Source organism: Phycodurus eques, chromosome 14, assembly GCF_024500275.1.
Source record: "Phycodurus eques isolate BA_2022a chromosome 14, UOR_Pequ_1.1, whole genome shotgun sequence".
Classification (NCBI taxonomy): domain Eukaryota; kingdom Metazoa; phylum Chordata; class Actinopteri; order Syngnathiformes; family Syngnathidae; genus Phycodurus; species Phycodurus eques.
The window spans coordinates 8,220,223-8,243,666 of NC_084538.1; the positions used below are offsets into that span (position 1 = coordinate 8,220,223).

General features: G+C 42.7%; 1 protein-coding gene across 1 annotated transcript in view; it reads left to right on the forward strand.

The window, feature by feature from the left end:
* dync1h1 (dynein, cytoplasmic 1, heavy chain 1) overlaps window positions 1-23,444 on the forward strand; it is a 50,513-nt gene that overhangs the window by 14,179 nt on the left and 12,890 nt on the right. The window contains exons 22-57 of the mRNA XM_061697354.1: window positions 9-155; window positions 290-456; window positions 537-710; window positions 2,989-3,343; window positions 4,877-5,071; window positions 6,473-6,755; window positions 6,831-6,931; window positions 7,125-7,284; window positions 7,366-7,606; window positions 7,671-7,854; window positions 8,561-8,773; window positions 9,315-9,553; window positions 10,547-10,703; window positions 10,777-11,001; window positions 11,077-11,307; window positions 12,851-12,991; window positions 13,113-13,346; window positions 13,766-13,972; window positions 14,066-14,187; window positions 14,416-14,581; window positions 14,672-14,835; window positions 14,960-15,089; window positions 15,179-15,312; window positions 15,402-15,516; window positions 15,598-15,759; window positions 15,837-16,051; window positions 16,127-16,331; window positions 18,278-18,451; window positions 18,534-18,653; window positions 18,753-18,873; window positions 20,157-20,352; window positions 21,558-21,675; window positions 21,760-21,975; window positions 22,072-22,284; window positions 22,706-22,833; window positions 23,190-23,343. Coding sequence (XP_061553338.1) covers window positions 9-155; window positions 290-456; window positions 537-710; window positions 2,989-3,343; window positions 4,877-5,071; window positions 6,473-6,755; window positions 6,831-6,931; window positions 7,125-7,284; window positions 7,366-7,606; window positions 7,671-7,854; window positions 8,561-8,773; window positions 9,315-9,553; window positions 10,547-10,703; window positions 10,777-11,001; window positions 11,077-11,307; window positions 12,851-12,991; window positions 13,113-13,346; window positions 13,766-13,972; window positions 14,066-14,187; window positions 14,416-14,581; window positions 14,672-14,835; window positions 14,960-15,089; window positions 15,179-15,312; window positions 15,402-15,516; window positions 15,598-15,759; window positions 15,837-16,051; window positions 16,127-16,331; window positions 18,278-18,451; window positions 18,534-18,653; window positions 18,753-18,873; window positions 20,157-20,352; window positions 21,558-21,675; window positions 21,760-21,975; window positions 22,072-22,284; window positions 22,706-22,833; window positions 23,190-23,343 — 6,507 coding nt within the window. The remainder of the gene's footprint in view (window positions 1-8; window positions 156-289; window positions 457-536; window positions 711-2,988; window positions 3,344-4,876; window positions 5,072-6,472; window positions 6,756-6,830; window positions 6,932-7,124; window positions 7,285-7,365; window positions 7,607-7,670; window positions 7,855-8,560; window positions 8,774-9,314; window positions 9,554-10,546; window positions 10,704-10,776; window positions 11,002-11,076; window positions 11,308-12,850; window positions 12,992-13,112; window positions 13,347-13,765; window positions 13,973-14,065; window positions 14,188-14,415; window positions 14,582-14,671; window positions 14,836-14,959; window positions 15,090-15,178; window positions 15,313-15,401; window positions 15,517-15,597; window positions 15,760-15,836; window positions 16,052-16,126; window positions 16,332-18,277; window positions 18,452-18,533; window positions 18,654-18,752; window positions 18,874-20,156; window positions 20,353-21,557; window positions 21,676-21,759; window positions 21,976-22,071; window positions 22,285-22,705; window positions 22,834-23,189; window positions 23,344-23,444) is intronic.

Sequence of the window (23,444 nt, forward strand, 5' to 3'; positions counted from 1 at the left end):
CTCTGCAGATCCGCGAGGTGTGGAACTCCTACGAGCTCGACTTGGTAAATTACCAGAATAAGTGTCGACTGATCAGAGGCTGGGATGACCTCTTTAACAAAGTCAAAGAGCATATCAACAGTGTGTCTGCGATGAAGTTGTCACCGTACTACAAGGTGAAATCTTGCAGCAAAAGTTAGATTTATTCTTTGCCAGCAAAACTGCATTCATAACATGCTTTGTGTATGTGTGTGTGTGTGTGTGTGTGTGTGTTTTAAAAAAATGTTTTATTTGTTTATTTTTTTTTTAGGTGTTTGAGGAAGATGCTCTGAGCTGGGAGGACAAACTGAATCGGATCATGGCTCTGTTTGACGTCTGGATTGATGTCCAGCGTCGATGGGTCTACCTGGAGGGCATCTTTACGGGCAGTGCTGACATCAAACATCTGCTGCCTGTAGAAACTCAGAGATTCCAGAGGTCCACAAAGAACCACCTTCATCTCATAAAAGCAGCCAACAACTGCAGTGTAACCTGATGCCAAATGATTTGTCTTATAGTATCAGCACTGAGTTCTTGGCTCTGATGAAGAAAGTGACCAAGTCTCCGCTGGTGATGGACGTGCTGAACATACAAGGGGTGCAGAGGTCCCTGGAGAGGTTGGCTGACCTTCTTGGAAAAATCCAGAAGGCCCTCGGAGAGTACCTGGAGAGGGAAAGATCCTCATTTCCAAGGTAAACAGACAATTCATTATTATTTTTATATTTTATTTTATTTTATTTTTTTAATTAGCTGCTTCGGGTAGCGCTTGTATGATGAGATCTGCCGGTATTCCCATCCCACATTTTTGTTTATTAATTTATTTAACTCTTTTTATCCAAGTAAGTTGATTTAGAACAGACATTACAGCAAATGAACAGTATTTATTTTTATTTTTTTTCACAGTCACCATTTGTATTATTCTGCATGCATGCAGTGTGTTTATTGAAGAAGATGTGGGGATCAATGCACATGCAGAAACTGGAAAATTGAAAAAGAGGGCTACTTTCAACCACAATGTCTGTCTGTGTTAGAAGGAGCATTAAAACATGCAAACCCAACCAGATGAAAATTCTGACTTGCATACGCTGAAAAAAAGGTCGCAGTCTCGAATCCTGTGAATAGACAGACTGAATAGGTGAATTTAAGCAACAGTTGTTGTAGTGTTGTGCCACTTATATCCTGTAGGTGTCTTTAGCACTCTTTCAGACTGTTGTCACTTGTCAAAAAATATCAAGAAGAAGCGGTCTGTGGAGTCAGAATGCTAATGCTAAAAACAGCGCTAACATTACAAAGCAATGAGCTTGTCTTAACTGTTTTCCTTCATAAAAGAGAGACTTGCGCACATAAGACGCACAACTAACTTGGTAACATGATTTTAGCCGGTTGTTCAGACACCTTGCATTGGAGTAGTGAAAGGAAAACACCCCGGAGATTGGAAAATCTGCTTCAACAGTATGTGATCACCGTTGTCACTGATATTGCTTCTCCCCTTTAAGTCAGTTACTCAGACAAACTAGGCTTGCTTGCAGTAGAACGGTTGGTGGTAGCTGTGGTGTCTTTCTTCGCTGCAGCATGTTGTGCATTAAGGCGATGAAATGCTTTGGTGATGAGGTAACCCGATGTCCAGATCTTAAATTATATACATTTTAGATCGCATAGTTTTGGTTTAGCCAGTTAACTTTCCGTAACTGATGTCATGCTGTCTTTCTTTAGATGACAAACTAGTTGAGACTAACTCAACAGCGCCTCTGCTGGTTGCAACCAAATAGCGCATTTAATTTTGCCCTTCAAGACACTATTAATTCTTTAGTTATCTTCCTCTTTCTAAAAGCATCTCTGAGCATGCCATTCTGCACCTCAGCCCCACTGTTACAACAGTGCGTCAAATTTTCATAGCTGACCCCGAGTTACTCCACTTATGATTAGCAATATGACAAGATTTTCCCAAAATCTAGTTTTTTGTGTTGGAAAAAATGGCCTTGGGGAATGTTTTTGTGATTTCGCTTCTAGAAAATCTGGTCATAAAAACACCCTCAGCTTTAATTGGAGTGAAACCGTATAACTTGATTATTTCTCAACATATCACCTTGACTCTTGGGTTTCGTCCTCTACTAAGGGAACCCCTTCTCTGATTGGCTGACAAGTTTCAGTTAAAAATATCCACCAAGCTCGTACGTGGTGAAATTCTACACATCAAAATTACCATGACTTTTCAAAAGCAGTCACTTGCAATAAAACGCAACGGTAAGAGCATGCCGCAAATAGAACATTATTAGCGAGTACATCAGTGGGCAGTAGAATAGGTCATGTACTTTAGTTTTCAATTGGTTTTTCCTGAATATATTTGTTATGGAGAATGTTAGAGGAGTTTGAACTGCGCATTCTGTGTTTATTTTATTTTTTTTAATTATTATTATTATTATTTTTATTTATTTATTTTTTTAGAACATTCCACAAAGATGGTGCTTATTTGTCACATTGCTACTGTGATTGAGAAGCTAGGCTACCAGACCCGCCATTGTCAAGCGACAGCAATAATCCTGTATCATATACGGTTAAATTAGCCAATGTAGGCTTGGTGCAAATATCAATCAATTGCAGTCTGTCTGTGGAGGATCTCCTTCTCCGACGGGAGTCTCAGAGTTTCCAATTACACCACAAAAGTTATTAGATTAGTTGCTCGTCATTTACCTTTGCAAATAATAGTAGGTTCAGGGTTCAGTAAAGATTCGGAATATAGCGTCATCGTTGTAAGTTAGTAGCCGCTTACCCCAGTTGGCTTGGGAAAGAAGCCCTTACTCTGAATTTACACAAGGCAGAAGAAGCCCCTAAATCTGCATGATTTGAACCAGTTACAAATGGATTTTAAGAGTTCTACAATGTATCCTCCCATCAGAGACCTTTTATCAAGACACCTAGGAACAGTTTTAAACATATCACATAATGTCTCTTTTAAACTGCTCAATTCAGATTCTACTTCGTGGGAGACGAGGACCTGCTGGAGATCATCGGCAACAGCAAGAACGTGGCCAAACTGCAGAAGCACTTCAAAAAGATGTTCGCCGGCGTCTCCAGCATCTTGCTCAACGAGGACAACACCGAGGTGCTGGGCATATCATCCCGCGAGGGCGAGGAAATAGTCTACAAGACGCCTGTCTCCATCACGGAGCACCCCAAGATCAACGAGTGGCTCACATTGGTAGAGAAGGAGATGAGGGTGACTCTGGCCAAGCTTCTGGCAGAGTCCGTCACGGAGGTCACGGGCTTCAACAAGGGCACCGCTGTCGACTTGAGCATGTACATCGACTGGATCGATCGTTATCAGGTTGGATCTCGTCTAGTTCATGTTGTATATTTTATATTGGGTTCTACCACCTTTACAACATTGCCAGGGTCCGTCTGTCTCTAGAGCTGTTATGGGCAAACATTTGTCCTCAAAGGCCACATTTGAGTTTTAAAATGGGCCAGGTCATTCATATCAGGTTAAAAAAAAACGTTCAAATAATGTAAAATTGTTTATTTTAAATGGTAAATAAAAAAGCCCTGTTCTAGAGAAGATTAGGGTTAGGATCCAAGCTTTTATCTCCAGCTGCATTGACTCCCGTAACGTTCTCCTTTCTGGTCTTCATAAAAAATAAATCATTTTCCATCCATCCATCCATCCATTTTCTGAGCCGCTTCTCCTTACTAGGGTCGCGGGCATGCTGGAGCCTATCCCAGCTGTCATCAGGCAGGAAGCGGGGTACACCCTGAACTGGTTGCCAGCCAATCGCAGGGCACATAGAAACAAACAACCATTCGCACTCACAGTCATGCCTACGGGCAATTTAGAGTCTCCAATTAATGCATGTTTTTGGGATGTGGGAGGAAGCCGGAGTGCCCGGAGAAAACCCACGCAGGCACAGGGAGAACATGCAAACTCCACGCAGGCGGGGCCGGAGATTGAACCCGGGTCCTCAGAACTGTGAGGCTGACGCTCTAACCAGTCGGCCACCGTGCCGCCATAAATCATTTTATATATTATTATTATTATATTAGTCGCTTACAGTTAGTGAAGAATGTATCAGCATGTCTGCTGATGAGAACCAGAAAGAGAGTACATTACACCTGCACCCCGCAACCCTAAACAGGATAAGCGGTATTGAGAATGGTTGGATAGATGGATGAGTTACTCCAGTTTGATTATACAATGTTTCCCTGCCATTTGCAGGGGATAGGGATTATTATTGGCTAGAGATGTCACAAGATGGTAGCAAAGCACTACATTTCTACGGGGCTGTATAACAGAAACTCCTCCCCTCACTTTAACATAGTTCCTTGCCACCAAGATTGCACCACAATACTTTTATTAGACATGGCTTTGGCCAGACTGCAAAAACAGCAAATAGGTGTGTTTTGGAGTAAATAACGGGAGGATAGATTCCCCCTAAAAATCTGCGAATAGGTGAACTCTTGAGTAGTGAATCCCAAATATTGGGAGGGAACACTATAACTTTTATTTGTTTTGATTTTTTATTGTATTTATTTTGGTATCAATTGTCTTATTTATTGTTATTTCTGACCGCCCTTTATGATACCGCTTCCTCACTCCACTCTGTTCCCAGCCATGTCCCATCAGTCGTGTCTCTGTTTTTATACCTGGGACGATGAGTATGGGGTAGTTGAAGACTGTGAGCTTGTGGGAGGTTTTTTTTTTTTTTTTTCAGTCTTTTATTAATTGTTTTCTAAAGCACTTTGTGTAGCTTTCTGATTACTTTTTTGTTTTTTTATGAAAGGAGCCATATAAACAAAGGATTGAATGATTGATTTGTGATCTGACTATCTTAAAGTGTAACCTCTTTGTGCTCTCTCTCCGCAGGCCCAGCTGGTGGTGCTGTCCACCCAGATCGCCTGGTCCGAGAACATAGAGTCTGCCTTGACGACAGTCTCCGGTGGTGGGGACATGAGCCCCATGCAGGGGGTGTTGTCAAATGTCGAGGCCACGCTCAATGTGCTGGCTGACACTGTGCTGATGGAGCAACCCCCACTTCGCAGGAAGAAACTAGAACACCTGGTCAGCGGAAAAAGAACATCTCGTAAAAGTGTTTCATCATCACAGTGGTACCTTGACTTACGAGTGCCCCAATTTGAATGTTTTCAGAGTTATAATGCATCACTTAATGTTTTTTTAATTTATTTTATTTATTTATTTTGCTTTGTATTGCGAGCCAAAATTTGACTCACGTGTAACCTTCAGCGACGTTGCCGCTCGAATGAAGTGGGGGGGAAAAATTGGTTTGCAGTTGTAGCTCTATTTCAGTGATGGAGTGCTGTTAGTGATAATGTTGGAGGTGTTTTGTTTTTTTAATTTTACCTACTATCGGGGCCCACAGCGTTGAAATGAGTGACCAAGTGCGATTTGCGGTAGTGGTGGCACTTAGCTATCCAGCGCAAGTACTTGCGTGCAGGCAACCTTGGATGAGTCCAGTCGTTGATATAGCATGGGCCCACCGGGAATTTGATTGTTTGGTGTCACTTGAGCCTGGATGGTTGTAGCTCAGTCTGTAGGGATTTGGGCTTTGGAGTCAGGGAACATGGGTTCAGGCCCCCTTACAGACAAAAATGTAAAACAAATAACATTGCAGCTATTTATTGGAGAGATGCTAGTCTGCTTGCTGGCTACTGTTGAGGTCCCCTTGAGCAAGGAACTGAGCTGAAGTGGTCTAGCACCTCTTTCGCTGTGTATCTCTCCTTGCGTGTTTGTATGCATGTGTGTGTGTGTGTGTGTGTGTGTGTGTGTGTGTGATGTGGTTCTGTGTGTGGTGTGCAACACAAAGTATATATCGGAGTGTGAGTTTAATTTCCCCTTGAGAGACATCAATGAGTTGATAAATTTAAAACTATATATTGTTTTCGCGAGGGATGTGCTGTTAGCCTGGAGAGGCTTGAGACAGCTGCTAGCTGCAGGTCCCTCCAGAAGCTAGCAGCTCAGTAGTTCGCAGCCATTCTGTAAAATCATAGTGTAGCGAACCAAGAAGGAGTGCATTCTTGATGATGAGCTTTAACGGTTGTCATTGAGAAACAGTGTTAAAGTGGAAAGTAACTGGTAAATTACCAGGAATATAATAAGAAAGGACTGCTTTAATAAGCATGAATAAGCGCAATGATTTTTGGCTTGTCCATCGCAGAGCAATTATGCTTTATGAAACCAGTTTATATCATTATGTTCTCTTGTGTTTTTATACAAAACATTGGTATTTTTCTTTATTGAAAAGGCTTAACAAAAAAGTCTTTTTCGGGGGGGTGGCAGGAACAGATTAATAACATTTCAATTCAGTTCAATGGGAAAATGTTATTTATTATAAGTAAATGGAGTTACAAGCATGGTCACTGAACGAATTAAACTCGTAAGTCTTGGTAGCGCTGTATTACAATTATCATCTGAAGTCGTTTTTTTTTTCTGTCCCACAATTAGATCACCGAGCTGGTGCACCAGCGTGACGTGACCAGGACTCTGATAAAGAACAAGATAGACAACCCCAAGTCATTCGAGTGGCTCAGTCAAATGCGTTTCTACTTTGACCCCAAGCAGACTGATGTGCTGCAGCAATTATCCATCCAGATGGCGAATGCCAAGTTCAACTATGGCTTTGAATACTTGGGCGTCCAGGATAAGCTCGTCCAGACGCCGCTGACTGACCGCTGCTACCTGACTATGACTCAAGCTCTGGAGGCTCGCCTAGGAGGGTCACCATTTGGTAAGTTTGCTTTTTGTTTGCCAATAAGCATTTGTCCATGAGATTCAACTGATCTCAATTAATAAATCTGTCTAGGTCCTGCTGGCACAGGGAAGACTGAGTCTGTGAAAGCTTTGGGTCACCAGCTTGGTCGCTTTGTTTTGGTCTTCAACTGTGATGAGACTTTTGACTTCCAGGTATATGACGATTTATTAATTTTTTTTTCTATTGTTCCATACTGTGCTGAAGCACTGGTATTCTTCCCTCCACCCCTCTCTTCGGTGCCCATGCCCATTTATGTGTCATCAGTCCATCAGCACACGTTACTTTTAAAAAAATACTGTATATGTTGTGTAATCTGAATATTTTGCTTCCCCTCTTTATCTTTAGGCCATGGGTCGTATCTTCGTGGGATTGTGTCAGGTTGGCGCTTGGGGCTGCTTTGACGAGTTCAATCGTCTGGAGGAGCGAATGCTATCTGCTGTCTCCCAGCAAGTCCAGTACATTCAAGTAGCCTTGAGGGAACACAGCAACCCCAACAGAGACAGGAGTATGTGTCAACATCCAAAATACAAAAGGGGGGGCAGTTTGAAGGCAAACCACTATAAAGCATCTCTTGTCATTCCTTCAGGTGTGCCTGTCACCACAGAGCTCCTGAACAAGCAGGTGAAGGTGAGCCCGGACATGGCCATCTTCATCACGATGAATCCTGGCTATGCCGGCCGATCCAACCTGCCCGACAACTTGAAGAAGCTCTTCCGCAGCTTGGCCATGACCAAGCCAGACCGGCAGCTCATCGCCCAGGTCATGCTCTACTCCCAAGGCTTCCGCACTGCCGAGATCCTTGCCAAGAAAATCGTTCCCTTCTTCAAGTAAGAAAGTCTTTTCAAGTTTAATTCAAGAGAACTTTGAGACGGATATTGTCTTCCATTTCAGGCTGTGTGACGAGCAGCTGTCATCACAGAGTCACTACGATTTTGGCCTCCGAGCTCTCAAAAGCGTGCTGATAAGCGCTGGCAACGTGAAGCGTGAACGCATCCAGAGGATCAAAAGGGAGAAGCTAGAACGTGGGGAGGTTGTTGATGAAAATGAGATTGCAGAGAACCTCCCTGAACAAGAGGTAAGGGATTTATTTTTTTTATTTTATCTTTTTTATTATTTATTTATTTTTTTTTATTTTGGTGTTCATCCATTTTCTTTTACTGCTTATCCTCACTGGGGTCGTGGGCTGCTGGAGCTTATCCCAGCTATACACCCTGAAATGGTCGCCAGCAAATCATAGGGCACATGTAAACAAACAACCATTCACACTGACATTCACACCTATGGGCAATTTAGAGTTTTCAATCAACCTACCATGCATGTTTTTGGGATGTGGGAGGAAACCGGAGTGCCCGGAGAAAACCCACGCAGGCACGGGGAGAACATGCAAACCACATCGGCGGGGCCGGGATTTGAACCCCGGTCCTCAGAGCTGTGAGGCAAATGTGGTAACCAGCCTTAATTTGGTGTTTGCAGAAAAAGTCGAACATTGAGCTTGAAAGTGCTTGCATATAGAGGTTGGTCCCCAAAAAATTTACATAATTTCATAGTCCACTAATTTCGCCCAATTCCCATTCAGTGCTAATAACTTCACCACAGACTGAGTACCACTAGAGGGAGCCCGCGAACCAGAAATGGTATCTCATACCACGCAGTGAGAATGACTGGCCTTGGACATGTAGACTCAGATTTTAAATTTTCAAATTATGTAATTATTTTGGAACATGTTATAATATATAATCCCAGAGATTATGTCATTCTGTATTTTGCCTCTGTCGCTGTAGATTCTGATCCAGAGTGTGTGTGAGACCATGGTCCCCAAGCTGGTGGCGGAGGACATTCCTCTTCTGTTCAGCCTGTTGTCCGACGTCTTCCCCGGCGTGCAGTACATGCGTGGTGAGATGACTGCACTCAGGGAGGAGCTGAAGAAAGTCTGCAAGGAGATGTACCTCACCTATGGCGATGGTGATGAAGTGGGTAGCATGTGGGTGGAGAAGGTAAGCACAAAGAACGCCAAGCTTGATTTGACCCTTTGGCGATTTGTGAGTGAGCTTGGGACTAACATTGAAACATTCATCAGCAGAGGTTATATTCCTAAAAATCCACTGTAACAATATAAACCGTTTGAACATTAACACTGCGCTTACATATAAGAAAATAAAAACATTTATGATTCAATTAAAATGTATTACACAAGTTAAATAAAAAAAACTGTACCTAAATGTTTGAAAACAAACTGTTCTAAAAGATTAAATGCAGATATATTGTACTGAAAAAGTTATAGACAAATGACCTGTACTTAACAAATGCATTGTACTGGATTTTAAAACAAACAAAGGTTTTAAGCCAATGTAACATTATGCACAGTTTAAACATTAAATTCAGTGATTCTTTCACTGTACCACCACGCCTTGTCACTGCACAAGTTGATAATACATATTGAACCATGGGCTGTAACATTACTACATGAAAGTACATCTGATGTGTTGACTAGTTCTTGAGTTCTTCTGAAAGTGTGTCATTCAAACATCTTTTTAGGTGCTGCAGCTGTACCAGATCACACAGATCAACCACGGTCTCATGATGGTGGGACCTTCAGGCAGTGGGAAGACCATGGCATGGAGGGTGCTGCTCAAAGCCCTGGAGAGGCTGGAGGGTGTTGAGGGGGTGGCCCACATCATTGATCCCAAAGCCATCAGCAAGGACCACCTCTATGGAACCCTGGACCCCAACACTCGTGAATGGACCGACGGCTTGTTCACACACATTCTCCGGAAGTGAGTGTCACCTCATGCGTTTAGTTTGACTCTTAGATGAGCTCTGTCAAATTTGGCAATAGACCTTTTCATAATGTTTGTAATAAACATCGCCAGGATACTTCAGTGTAGCAGAAAGTGATTGACAATCGCTAAGTTGAACTGAAAACGATGACACAAAATGTTGTTTGGGTTTGCACCAACAGATGTAGACCATTATGTAATGTTTGTAAACAATAGGTGGCTATCGCTGACCTGAACTTAAAAATAATGACAAAGACTATTTGCTGGGGTTGCACTGCCAGATATACATGAAAAGATAAGGTTCCCTCCCGATTTCCTATTTAAAAAACTAAATAAATAAAGTTATTTATCCAGCCGAACCTGTGGGTGAGGAGGATAAATTGAGTGGATGTCATAAATAGTTCTACAAAGGCAAACACGACTACCTGGTGGTATAGCAGCTAGGGATGGGCTGGCAAAAAACTTATTTGTTTGTGGAAGACATTTTCTCACAAGTATGTGTAAAATGTTTGGTTATATTTTCTTTGAGTAATTTAGCAAACTAATGGCTAGCCTGCTAGAGCATGTTAAAGCTGTAATACACATTTCACTTTCAATTGCACACATCTGTGCCATTAATCTGAGCAGCAGTCAGCCAGTCCATCAATGATCATGTTAGCAATGTCTGAATTTCCAACAAATCTATTTTTGAATCAACCTGCCTGTTGCAATCTAAATTACGTCCAGCATTCCTTCTCCCTTTCAAGCAGGTTACGTCACATAACATATTTTCGACTGACAATTTGCACATTTACGCTATATGTAGACAAGAAGCCTAAAATCATCATTCAAGCCATTAACCCTGTTTCCTCAATTGGCTCTGCCTTGGTCAAATGACAGGTTTACTATTGGTGCAATTGGAGATCATTTGAGCTTTTGCGGCCCAGAAGTACGTGTGACGTCACAGTGTAAAGCTTTGAGTGGTTTTCAACGTCTTTCTTTGACATCCAGGATCATTGACAACGTGAGAGGTGAATTGCAGAAACGCCAGTGGATCATCTTTGATGGCGACGTTGACCCCGAGTGGGTGGAAAATCTCAACTCTGTCTTGGATGACAATAAGCTGCTCACACTGCCCAATGGAGAGCGTCTCAGTTTGCCGCCAAATGTAACAGCCGCTCCTCATCTTTTTCTTCTCCTCCTGTCATATGTGCTATTAACCCTCCTCCCGTTCTCTCCAGGTCCGTGTTATGTTTGAGGTCCAGGACCTGAAGTACGCCACCCTGGCCACAGTCTCTCGCTGTGGTATGGTGTGGTTCAGCGAGGATGTGCTCAGCACGGACATGATCTTCAACAACTTCCTGGCGCGCTTCCGCAGCATCCCGCTGGACGAGGGAGAAGACGAGGCTCAGCGTAATAGGATTGGCACCGAGGACGAAGAGGAGACTGCTTCGCCGATGTTGCAGGTAATTCTGCGTGAAATGAGACTTGTCCACAGTGTGAAATATTCACTGATGCCCCCCTTACCTGTGACACACTAGCTCCAGCGTGATGCCGCCACTATCCTGCAGCCATACTTCACCTCCACCGGCCTGGTCATCAAGGCCTTGGAGCACGCTTCTAAGATGGAGCATATCATGGACTTCACCCGTCTACGCTGCTTGGGTTCTCTGTGTTCCATGTTGCACCAGGCTTGCCGCAACGTGGCGCTCTACAACAACAACCACCCCGACTTTCCAATGCCCATTGATCAGCTTGAGCGATACATGCAGGTTACCCATCAATTTGAAAAAAAAAAAATTTTTCATGTGGAATATGGTGTTAGAACTATAACACTCTAAGGTTGAATGTTTCAAAATATTCCAGATTATTCCTTTTTTAAATTATTTGTTGCTCTCAAGTGGAACAGTTTGGATATTCACCATGGCAGTGTAAATGGGGGGGGGAAGTCACATCGGAATCAGGCCTCTTATAAATGTGGATAAAGTGACTCGTAAATGCACTGATCAGATGTATCCCATCAATGAGATCGATGTCATTGAAATTACACCATTGGTCATGTACTGTGTATATACACCTATAACTGTCCAAATAACACAATAAAACACATAAAAAAATACCCACTGTAAAGCTAAACTATAGCAAAAGCGTAGACCATTAAGTATAGTCTTTACGCAACATTAGAAGGTAAATAAACAAAATAGTTGTTGACGGCGACTGGTCAAGTAATGTGGCGGTTACCCTCATTTAAATCAGTGGAGGGAAAGAGTCAGCCAAAGCCAATTAAATGCAGTGGACACTTTAACATTTGTTTTATCGTTAACTCTAGTGTTGTTACAGCCCAGTGTTGACTTTTGTAGAGTTACTAGGATGCAATTTGTGTTCCATCAGTGTAACCACAGCCCTATCAGATACAGGTAACCCCTGTCTATCGGGGGGTTCCAGACCCACCCGCGATGTGTGAAAAAACACAATATATTCACCATAAAGCACTTTTTAAAAAAATAGTTTCTCCCCTCCCACGTTTTAAACACACTTAAAACTTATTATATCCAGTTTAAGAATTCCTAACCGCCTATTCTCACTCTCACTGTCAAGAAATTGGAGACTATTGTACATCACTTTGAGGAAATGAAGACTGTTGCTCACATAGTTCTCCAAATAAGAGGTAAAGCGTCCGTGCTTCAAGCTGTTCATTTGTCAACCCAGTTGAAGTTTACTGTTGAACTGACACAAAAAACAAAAGATAATTAAACCCTGTGTATTTAAACACCTAAATGTTCAACCGAACCATATAATTTCATCCTGTTAAACGTCTGCTAGCTTAATGCTAACATAATGTGAAATGCCGTTGACGAGTAATTAGTGTGTGTGTTAAGTTAATTATAAGCCTTAAAAAAAAAAAAACTGCTACCAGAACTTTAACACATACGGAGCAGCAACACATACAAACAGGAGATACAAGATTACTCACAGGCATTTACTCGCTCTGCTTTCTGGCAACGATGACTATTTCTAGAGTTTTGTTGAGAATCTTCTCTGCCTGTTCTTCTTCTTGGTCTTCTGTTACGTTACATGACTTTGAGTGTAATTTAATGCTGCCCAGCATGTTACGGCACAATGTGGTACGACACTGAAGGCCTGTATATTGTAAAACCTATAGTTGATAGCTTAAAAATCTGTGATATAGTGGGGTGCAAAAGATGAAATGCGATAGTGTGGTGTCACTGTAATTCAGAATTGGACGCTTGGATCTGCAGTGTATATCTAGCTATTATGAAGGTCTTCTTAACTTTTGGTAATGTTTATCTACAGAGGTATCTGATCTACGCCGTGCTATGGTCGTTCTCTGGTGATGGACGACTCAAGATGAGAGCTGAGCTTGGGGAATACATCCGTCGCATTACCACTGTGCCCCTTCCCACTGCTCCCAACATTCCCATCATTGATTATGAGGTAGGGTTAGACTCAAGAATCACCCCAGATGTCTATCCCTGACATAGGAAAGCTTCTTTCAGTCTTTTTTTCCCTGTTTTTATCCGAATATGAAATACTTCTAAATTATTTTTCTGCTCAGGTTTGCATTTCAGGCGAGTGGCAGTCTTGGCAGGGTAAGGTCCCCCAGATCGAGGTAGAGACCCACAAGGTCGCCTCGCCAGATGTGGTGGTCCCCACCTTGGACACCGTTCGCCATGAGGCTTTGCTGTACACCTGGCTGGCCGAGCACAAACCACTGGTGCTATGTGGACCCCCTGGCTCTGGAAAGACCATGACGCTGTTCAGTGCCCTCAGGGCCTTGCCTGATATGGAGGTGAGAGACAATACCAGTACAATGAACAGCCGCATATTTGTTGTTTTGACATTCATGAATTTGCCTTTTGGCTGATTCTCTTGAGTTGTGAACCTATCCTGTTATGTGCAGAGACTCTCACCCAGTCGCTGTTTTTGTGTTCAGGCCAAAGCCATGTCTAAAAAAAATATTTAAAAAAAAAATCTTGCTTTGGCACCATCTTGTGGCAGTGAAAGGACGAGCTTAGCCTGGTCAAATAGAAAAAGTGCTTTGCCAGCATCTGCCAATTACAAACCTTTTTGGGTGGACATCAATTACTTGCTTTCTTCGCAGCAGAGCCTTGTCCCCATCCATCACAAATAGTTGGGGTTCACTGTATTTAAATGTGTGTCATGCAAACAGATTTTCCGTAAAGAACATTCTTTCGTTCATTTCGTCAGGTTGTTGGTCTGAACTTCTCCAGTGCCACCACCCCAGAACTGCTGCTCAAGACCTTTGACCACTACTGTGAGTACCGCCGTACTCCCAACGGCGTGGTCCTTGCGCCTGTGCAGCTCGGCAAATGGTTGGTGTTGTTCTGTGATGAGATCAATCTTCCCGACATGGACAAGTATGGCACACAGAGAGTCATCTCCTTCCTCAGACAGGTACGAAACACTGTTTACAAACAAGGCAACACAGCAGCAGGTTTGGTATCCATCGCTCTGTTAACAGCCCTGGTGTCATGTTTTTTTGTCCAGATGGTGGAACATGGAGGCTTCTACCGGACCTCGGACCAGACTTGGGTCAAATTAGAGAGGATCCAGTTCGTGGGTGCTTGTAATCCTCCTACTGATCCGGGCAGAAAGCCCCTCACACACAGGTATTTATGTATTCTATACAATTGGAATACTATTTTTCTATTGTAAAAACACGTAACAAAAATGTTTTGTTGTTTTTGGGGCCTAGACCGGATTAATGCAATTTCAATGAGGAATGTTGATTTAATATGAGGAAATTGAGTTTCGCATTTGGTCAAGGAAGGAATTAAACTTGCAAGTCAAGGTACAACTGCATTTGCAACACAATGTACCGTGTGTCCTTTTTGTAGGTTCCTACGTCACGTTCCAGTGGTGTATGTCGATTACCCCGGCCCAGCCTCTCTCACCCAGATTTATGGCACTTTCAACCGTGCCATGCTGCGCCTCATCCCCTCTCTACGAACCTACGCTGAACCTCTTACTGCTGCCATGGTTGAGTTTTACACCATGTCTCAGGTAAGCTTGAAAATAATGGACACCTGCTCAACCAGACAAACCGTCTTATTATATAAAAGCCAAATATTCCCCTTATGTGTCTGCTTTCAGGAGCGTTTCACCCAGGACACACAACCTCACTATATCTACTCTCCAAGAGAGATGACTCGCTGGGTGAGGGGTATTTTTGAGGCCCTCCGACCACTTGAGACCCTCCCAGTGGAGGGGCTTATCCGCATCTGGGCTCATGAGGCTCTCCGCCTCTTCCAAGATAGGTTAGCACTAGCTGATGTTATCTTCCATTTGTAATTCATGTTTTTCATCTGTCCTCTCCTTCAGTCAGTTTTGGACCTTTCTCATGTTTTAATTGTGGTTGATATTGTGCTCATTTGTTTCTAGGCTGGTTGGTGATGAAGAGAGAAGGTGGACAGATGAAAATATTGACACAGTTGCTCTCAAACACTTCCCTAATATCGACAAGGAGAAGGCTCTCAACAGACCCATCCTCTACAGCAACTGGCTCTCAAAGGTAAACTCGTACGATCGCACTCCAAGTTATACATGCAACAATAACCAAAATGTCTATATTTTAATAAGCGTCTCTTTTTTTGAATGTAGGACTATATCCCAGTGGAGCAGGAGGAGCTGAGGGACTACGTGAAGGCCCGTCTTAAGGTCTTCTACGAGGAGGAGCTGGACGTCCCGCTTGTACTCTTCAACGAGGTGTTGGACCACGTTCTCAGAATTGATCGGTGAGCAAGCACTCCCCCCCCCCGAAGTACAAGGTAGACATTGTACATTGTTAAATGAGGAAATCGCAAATGTAAATGTCTTCTTCCAGAATCTTCCGCCAGCCACAGGGACATCTCCTGTTGATTGGTGTGAGTGGAGCAGGGAAGACAACTCTGTCTCGCTTTGTTGCCTGGATGAACGGTCTTAGTGTTTACCAAATCAAGGTTGGTAAAACAGAATTGCAAGTTTTCCAGCAGCCGTATTGGTATAATTGTGTTCTTTCAAACTATTTTGTCGATATTCAGGTACACAGGAAATATACCGGCGAGGACTTTGATGAGGATCTCCGTACGGTGCTACGTCGCTCCGGTTGCAAAAACGAGAAGATCGCCTTTATCATGGATGAATCCAATGTGCTGGATTCTGGCTTCCTTGAAAGAATGAACACCCTGCTTGCCAACGGAGAGGTAACTTTCCTCATCGGTTTGCATTAATATTGAGTTTTCTGAGAGTTTAAGATTCCCTTATGTGACAAAATCCACAGGTTCCTGGTTTGTTTGAGGGGGATGAGTATGCCACCCTGATGACGCAGTGTAAGGAGGGCGCTCAGAAGGAGGGCCTGATGCTGGACACCCATGAGGAGCTGTACAAGTGGTTTACCAGCCAGGTTATAAGGAACCTCCATGTTGTTTTCACCATGAACCCCTCATCAGAGGGTCTGAAGGACAGGGCTGCCACATCTCCAGCCCTCTTCAACAGGTAAACAAATTCAAAATGATCAGGATGACACAATGGAGAGACAATTTGTTTTTAAATGACAACTATTTGCCCTAGGTGTGTGCTGAACTGGTTTGGAGACTGGTCCACTGAGGCGCTTTACCAGGTGGGCAAGGAGTTCACCAGCAAAATGGACCTGGAGAAGCCCAACTACAAGGTGCCAGACTACATGCCCATCGTCTATGACAAACTCCCCCAGCCACCGTCTCACAGGGAGGCTATCGTCAATGGCTGCGTGTTTGTACATCAGACACTTCACCAGGTAAAGATGCACTCAATTTCCTGCATTATCTCAATTCCAAAGCAGTGGCAGGCTGTGCATTTGGTGGCTAGGCCTTCAATGGAGACTTACCAGACTTAATCCAACACTATTACATTGCAATTATAAAAACAAACAAAACTGTACAAAAAAAAAACCTCACAATAACTAGCTTTTGTGGAAAGGTCCGCCTCGAAAATAGATTTTTAAGTATGCCCAAGAACAAGTAAATTTCTCCACCACCATGGACTGGTGGGGATAAAGATTAATACATTTCAATGGAACGACTATAAGTTGACTATAAGAATTTAGGTTCTCAATTTAGGTCAGAACATCTGATAATTTTTAGGCCACAGCCCGGCACTGTTCTAAACTGTTGGCGGACCATTGTAGCTGCTGCGGCGCGAGAGAGATGCCCACGAAGCCTGCCACCTCACTAATGGCCCTACCGCATTCAGCAAACATTACCGCCCCGCGAGGTGTGCTGTTTGCGAGGGAATTTCTCATGCGGCACGCGCTCGTGGCTGAGCTCAACTGAACTCAGAAAGGAACCAATCAGTTCATGAAGTGATTCCAGTTTAGTACGTTATGTTCACTCAAAAGATTTTTTGGGTTTGAACGAGTCGTTGTGAATAACAGAATACTACTCGAGCTCAGTCTTCATAAGCAAATATATATTTCTTGTTTCAAGTAACAGAACTAGAAATAACCAAAATATACGGTGGCTGACTGCTTACCACATTTGCTTCTGAGGACCCGGGTTCAAATCTGGCCTCGCCTGTGTGGAGTTTGAATGTTCTCGCCGTGCCTGCGTGGGTTTACTCCGGGTACTCCGATTTCCTCCCTCATCCCAAAAACATGCATGCTAGGTTAATTGAAGACTCTAAATTGCCCATAGGTGTGAATGTCAGTGTGAATGGTTGTTTGTTTACATGTGCCCTATGATTGGCTGGCGACCATTTCATGGTGTACCCTGCCTCTCGCCCAGAATCAGCTGGGATACGCCCCAGCACGCCCGCGACCCTAGTGAGGATAAGCGGTATGGAACATGGATGGATGGACATTTGAATCTGGTGCGCTTTTAATATTTTCAGTGCACGCGCAGTCACAAGGGATCTATCTATCTATCTATCTATCTATCTATCTATCTATCTATCTCTCTATCTCTCTATCTCTCTCTCTCTCTCTCTCTCTCTCTCTCTCTCTCTCTCTCTCTCTCTCTCTCTCTCTGTCTCTCTCTCATGTATTACAGCACCCCCACTTGTCCCACCGACAAAAGGTTGTGACATGCATGCGCAAGGGCGTTACTTGGTGATGGCGCAAGGGAAATAAGTGGCGAGGGAATTCGCTGAATAAAAGGTTGTTTATATAGTTTTAAACATGGCTCCAGCTCCTCTGGCTGAGTTCATCAGCCAAAGAAACAGCTCTGAGCGTGTCACTCGAGGCTCTGTCAGAGGTGACTGTCTCATTCCTCTGTGTAGGAGCACTTTCAGTCAGTCAGCCTGGTCAGTGAGGAGCGCCGGTGAGTGGAACTCAGTACCTGAGGAGGTTAAACTGCTTACAACATACAAGGCCTTCACAAAAAAACTGAAAATGTGGTTAGTTAACACCTATAGCTGCCAACACTAAAAGACAAGTATGTTATGATGATTTTATTTTTTTTTATTTTTTTTTGTTATGATCAAATGATTTGTGGTTTTATTCTCTCTTAATAGTAAGTCTTTATGTATCCTGTTTTATATTATATTGTCTTGTAGATGTATTTTACTGCTTTTTTACATCATGGCCAGGCTAGTTTTCATCTGTAGTCCTACAGATGAAAACTAGCCTTCTGGCTAATTCTGGCTTTTTTAACCATGTGTATTTCATGTGTTTTATGAAATTGCATTGTCCCCTTTCAAATAAACTGATTAACGGTTTATTAAATAGTCAGCACTTGTAACTTACAGGCTAACAACCGTCTGGCAAAGCGAGGCGGTCACACCATGGCCATCACTCCTCGCCACTACCTGGACTTCATCAACCAGTATGCCAATTTGTTCAACGAAAAGCGCAGTGAGCTAGAGGAGCAGCAGATGCACCTCAACGTTGGTCTCCGCAAGATCAAGGAGACGGTCGATCAGGTACAAAATCTGTCACATTTGACAGTTTGGTTCTTGCTTCCCTTCTTGGCTACACACTAGTAATCACACATGCTCATTTAAGGTGGAGGAGCTTCGTCGTGACCTACGAATCAAGAGCCAGGAGCTGGAGGCAAAGAACGATGCTGCCAATGACAAGCTAAAGAAGATGATTAAAGACCAGCAAGAGGCTGAGAAGAAAAAGGTCAAATTAAACATTTGAGCTTGTTTCTTTTACATGGCATACATTTTTATCAACGTACTGAAAGCACAATCCCTGAGACTGTGACTCTTCTGATTGCAGGTGATGAGCCAGGAGATCCAGGAAGCTGTGTACAAGCAACAGGAGGTGATCAAGGACAAGCAACTGAGTGTCAAACAAGATTTGGACCAGGTGGAGCCAGCTGTTATTGAGGCTCAAAATGGTACGTGTGTGTTTCAACTCGTGGTTGGCCTTGATACTGTGCATTGTAGGTTTAAATCAAGAGTTTCTCAAGCTTTTTCAACTCAATTTAGAAAGTTTGTTCCTTTCCTAGCTACCAAATTTCTTGTACAGAGTGTACAGGTTTAGGACTGTCCCGACATACTGTATGAGGTTTTGAGGCTATGAAGGCACACAATGAACTAGTTAGAACAGTGGCAAGAAGGTGCACTCGGTTAGCACCTGACTCACTGTTTTTCCATTTGATTGTCTTATATTTATGGCTTGGAAGTGTTTATCATACAAATATTTACTATAATATTGAATTTACTAGATACTAAGTTAGTGATCAACTATGGAGCGTTCAGACTACAAATTCGGGTTCCGTCGCTGCCATAGGAATGGAACACTGGCGTGTGAAGGGAGGACCCTCTGTATTGTCATAACATCGGCATACAGTCTACATCGACTAGAAATAAAGAATACAAGACACAAATTTAGCTCAAAATTCCATGTTTAAGAAATTGTGTGTGTGTGTGCTTGATGATCAATAAAATGGCTAATAGTGTTTTACTTCACAATCACAATTAGAGGTTCCAATGAAACTGACTCCTGACTCATTTTTGGTACCAACCCTAAATTTGAGATATTCTGATATAAAGTGACAGCAGGAGGTAACCTTGGACTCAGCATCATGTGGTTTGCCCATAGAATAATGCACATTTTACTGTATTTGGTAAGTTAAATAATAATTATAATACTTGTAACCGTTTCTTACTGTGCCACACTGCTCTCCTCTGTTTTTATTTCAGTGTTTTATAATGCAGCGTTTCCCAACCTTTACACATCGCACACCACCAAACAAAAATGTCACTAAGAATATATACTGTAACTAAAGTAATGATGATCTCATTTCAATTGTCTCACAAATTTACTTACTACTCAATGTGAAATCTGGGCCTTTTTAGTTGAACTCAAAGCTATTATACTGTTGTATGACGGGCAACAGGTGGCTACACAAATTAATTGTACCTTCTGACATCTATTTGAAAAGGATTTAATTGTTCTCCCTGTCACTGTACGTCATTGGTTTAGATAGCTGAACAAGGACAGATGATTTGTAGTAAGTAAATGCAAATTTTCAAATTGGATAATTTCCTGCAGTACACCCGGTGATCTCACATGAGACACTGTGGTTTGGAATCACTGCTATAATGGTCATCTTCACTTTATCGTGACCCTGTGCTTTGACATAATTCACACTTACTGTTCATGTGATGTTGCTAGCCGTTAAATCCATTAAGAAGCAGCACCTGGTGGAGGTGCGTTCCATGGCTAACCCACCTGCGGCCGTCAAGCTGGCCCTGGAGTCCATCTGCTTGCTCCTGGGCGAGAGCACCACCGACTGGAAACAGATCCGCTCCATCATCATGAAGGAGAACTTCATCCCCACTATTGTTAACTTCTCTGCCGATGAGATCAGGTGAAATGAGCAATCATATTAATCTGTTCACTAAAGAGTGTGTTCTTTCTTTCTCCTTTTTTCTTCTCCCTTCTTCTCTCCCCTGAATGGTGCTTTTGCACCACCTCTTTCAAACACATTCCACCTGTCATCTAACTAGCTGTGAGCTCAATTAAAAAGCAGCACCTAATAGAAGTCCGGGCTATGACCAATCCCCCGGCTGCAGTCAAACTGACCCTGGAGTCTATCTGCCTTTTGCTTGGCGAGGAGACCAATGACTGGAAAAAAATCAGACAAGTTATTATCAGGGACAATTTCATCAGCAGCATAGTCAACTTTTCCTCTGAGGAAATGAGGTACTGACCAGTGTCCCCGCTTCTGTCCGCTCCTTGTCTGATGGGCGCACAAATCAGTGAATCAGCACGCCAATCAAGTGACTCCTTTTTGTAGAGAAAAAATAAATAAATTGTATTATATAATGGATCAAAATAAGATCACTTGCTTCGGTATGTGTTGTTGGTTGTCATGCTCCCACTCCTTCTCCTTGTAAATATATCATGAATTTATGTTAAATTTTCCATGTGATTTATGATTTACATATATCCTCAAATAGTGGTCTCTGCTCTCATGGTTCCATGCTCAGTCTTTCAGCAGTCCTCCATTTCATAGCATTTAAAAAAAAAAAAACTATTAAAATATAATAATAATTTAATAAATAAATAAACCTTTTCATTCTGTCAACTCAATAGAACTGGGTTGAAGCAAAAAATACATCACTTAACTAATAAAGTGTCTGACAAAGTAAATTGACATCAGCATGTTCTTAGAGCTGTCCAGCAAATGCAAATGTCATTTTACCTCACCGATTGGACTTGTGTGGTTTGGCCACACTATTTCGGCAGATGCAGCACACATAATATGACGCAAGCTGAAGATATTTCAAGAAGGGGACAATTTGTTCTGGCGCCAACTGTATTGCATTATTGATAGAAACTAACCAAAGAACATGCACATACTGTAGAAACAGCTGATGTGGGGCAGTTAGACATTCTATTGTCTCCAATCAATGGACCTAAATGTATCTAACTTCACCCACACGTAAGCATTTGAATAGGTGAAAGTACTTTCTGCACTTGAGTAAATATCCCCGGCCACTATTTGTGGAAATACTGTACTTTATCCCAACTTGTGGTACTTAAGTCTAAAACCAGCCTGTTTTCATCTAGTGACTCAATCCGTGAAAAGATGAAGAAGAACTACATGTCCAACCCGAGCTACAATTACGACCAAGTCAACAGGGCCTCGCTGGCTTGTGGACCTATGGTGAAATGGGCAATTGCTCAGGTAACTGAACATACAAGCATAAAAATAAAGGCAAAGTTGAAAAACAAAAACATTTTTTACTAATGGCTGCTCTCTTTACCTTAGCTCAATTATGCTGACATGCTGAAACGTGTGGAGCCTCTGCGTAACGAGCTTCAGAAGCTTGAGGACGATGCCACGGACAATAAGACAAAGGCAGAAGAGGTGGAGCAAATGATCAGGGACCTGGAGTCTAGCATTGCCCGCTACAAGGAGGAGTATGCCGTCCTTATCTCAGAAGCCCAGGCCATCAAGGCTGACCTGGCTGCAGTTGAGGCCAAGGTTACAAACCTTCTAAATCTGTATCACCTTCCTTCTTTGTTTGCCTATTTGGTTTCTGGCTTTTTAATTTTTTTTTTAAATTTTAAATCTCTCCAGGTGAACCGCAGCACAGCTCTCCTGAAAAGTCTGTCAGCGGAGAGGGAGCGCTGGGAGAAGACCAGTGAGACATTCAAGAACCAGATGTCTACCATTGCCGGAGACTGTCTGCTCTCTGCGGCCTTCATCTCCTACGCCGGCTACTTTGAGCAACAGATGAGACAGAACCTGTTCACCACTTGGTCTCATCATCTGCAGCAAGCAAATATACAGGTATGGTCTTGTAACATACACTCCTCAAAAGGTTAGTGATATTGGGCTTTCGGGAAACCTAAAATGCACTATAACCTTTACAGTTGAACTGAGTTTGGCCTTCTCTAAACTTTTGAACACGCATCACTTCCCTCTGAGAAAACAACCCGTTTGTAGCCTCATGTTTGCATGATTGTTTAAATACCAATTGTAATTGTAAACTGGAAATGTGAATTTTGCCGTTTAGCTCCTTGTTATAGAACAGTTGGATTTTCAAATGTTTAGAGAAGCTCAAAATCAGTGCCCTGGTAAAGGTTATATTGCATTTTAAGTTCATCCTGAAATTTCACCCAAAAGCCCAGTATCGCGAACTTTTTGGGAGTAGTGTACAACCTTCTCAGATACTCTATGGTCTTACCTTGACATTACGTTTCTTCCTCAGTTCCGTACTGACATTGCCAGGACAGAGTACCTGTCTAACGCAGATGAGAGGCTCCGCTGGCAGGCCAACTCTCTTCCAGCGGATGACCTCTGCACAGAGAACGCCATCATGCTCAAGAGATTCAACAGGTGACTCTCTCCTGTTCATAATTTATAAAAGGGATGTTCAAAGTATGGCCTGACATCCGTTCTTTAATCCAGTTCACTGAGAATTTACGTTAAGTCCTGCAATGTTTGTTGAATAATTTTAGCATTTATTTAATAAAATTTATTAAATAATGTAAAGTATTATTTTTAAATTGTTTTCATTTATTTCATTAAATGTTTTAAATTGATTTTTAATTATTAAAACAAACTAACATACCATAAACAGTAACTTTTTTTTTTTTAAACCTCATCAATGAATGACATGGCCCATAAGATAAAAGGTTTGCCCATTGCTGCTTAACAACAATAAGATTTTAACTCTTCATGGCTTTATCAAGGTACCCGCTGATTATTGACCCGTCTGGCCAAGCCACTGAGTTTATCATGAATGAGTACAAAGACCGCAAGATCACCCGCACCAGCTTCTTGGACGACGCCTTCAGGAAAAACCTGGAGAGCGCTCTGCGTTTCGGAAACCCGCTGCTGGTTCAGGTATTTACCCGAGGGCGAGTTACTTCTGGCGTAGTGGTTCATTTGCCTGACTTCCATGCAAGCAGCATGAGTTCAGTTCCCACTCCGACATGCAGATGTAA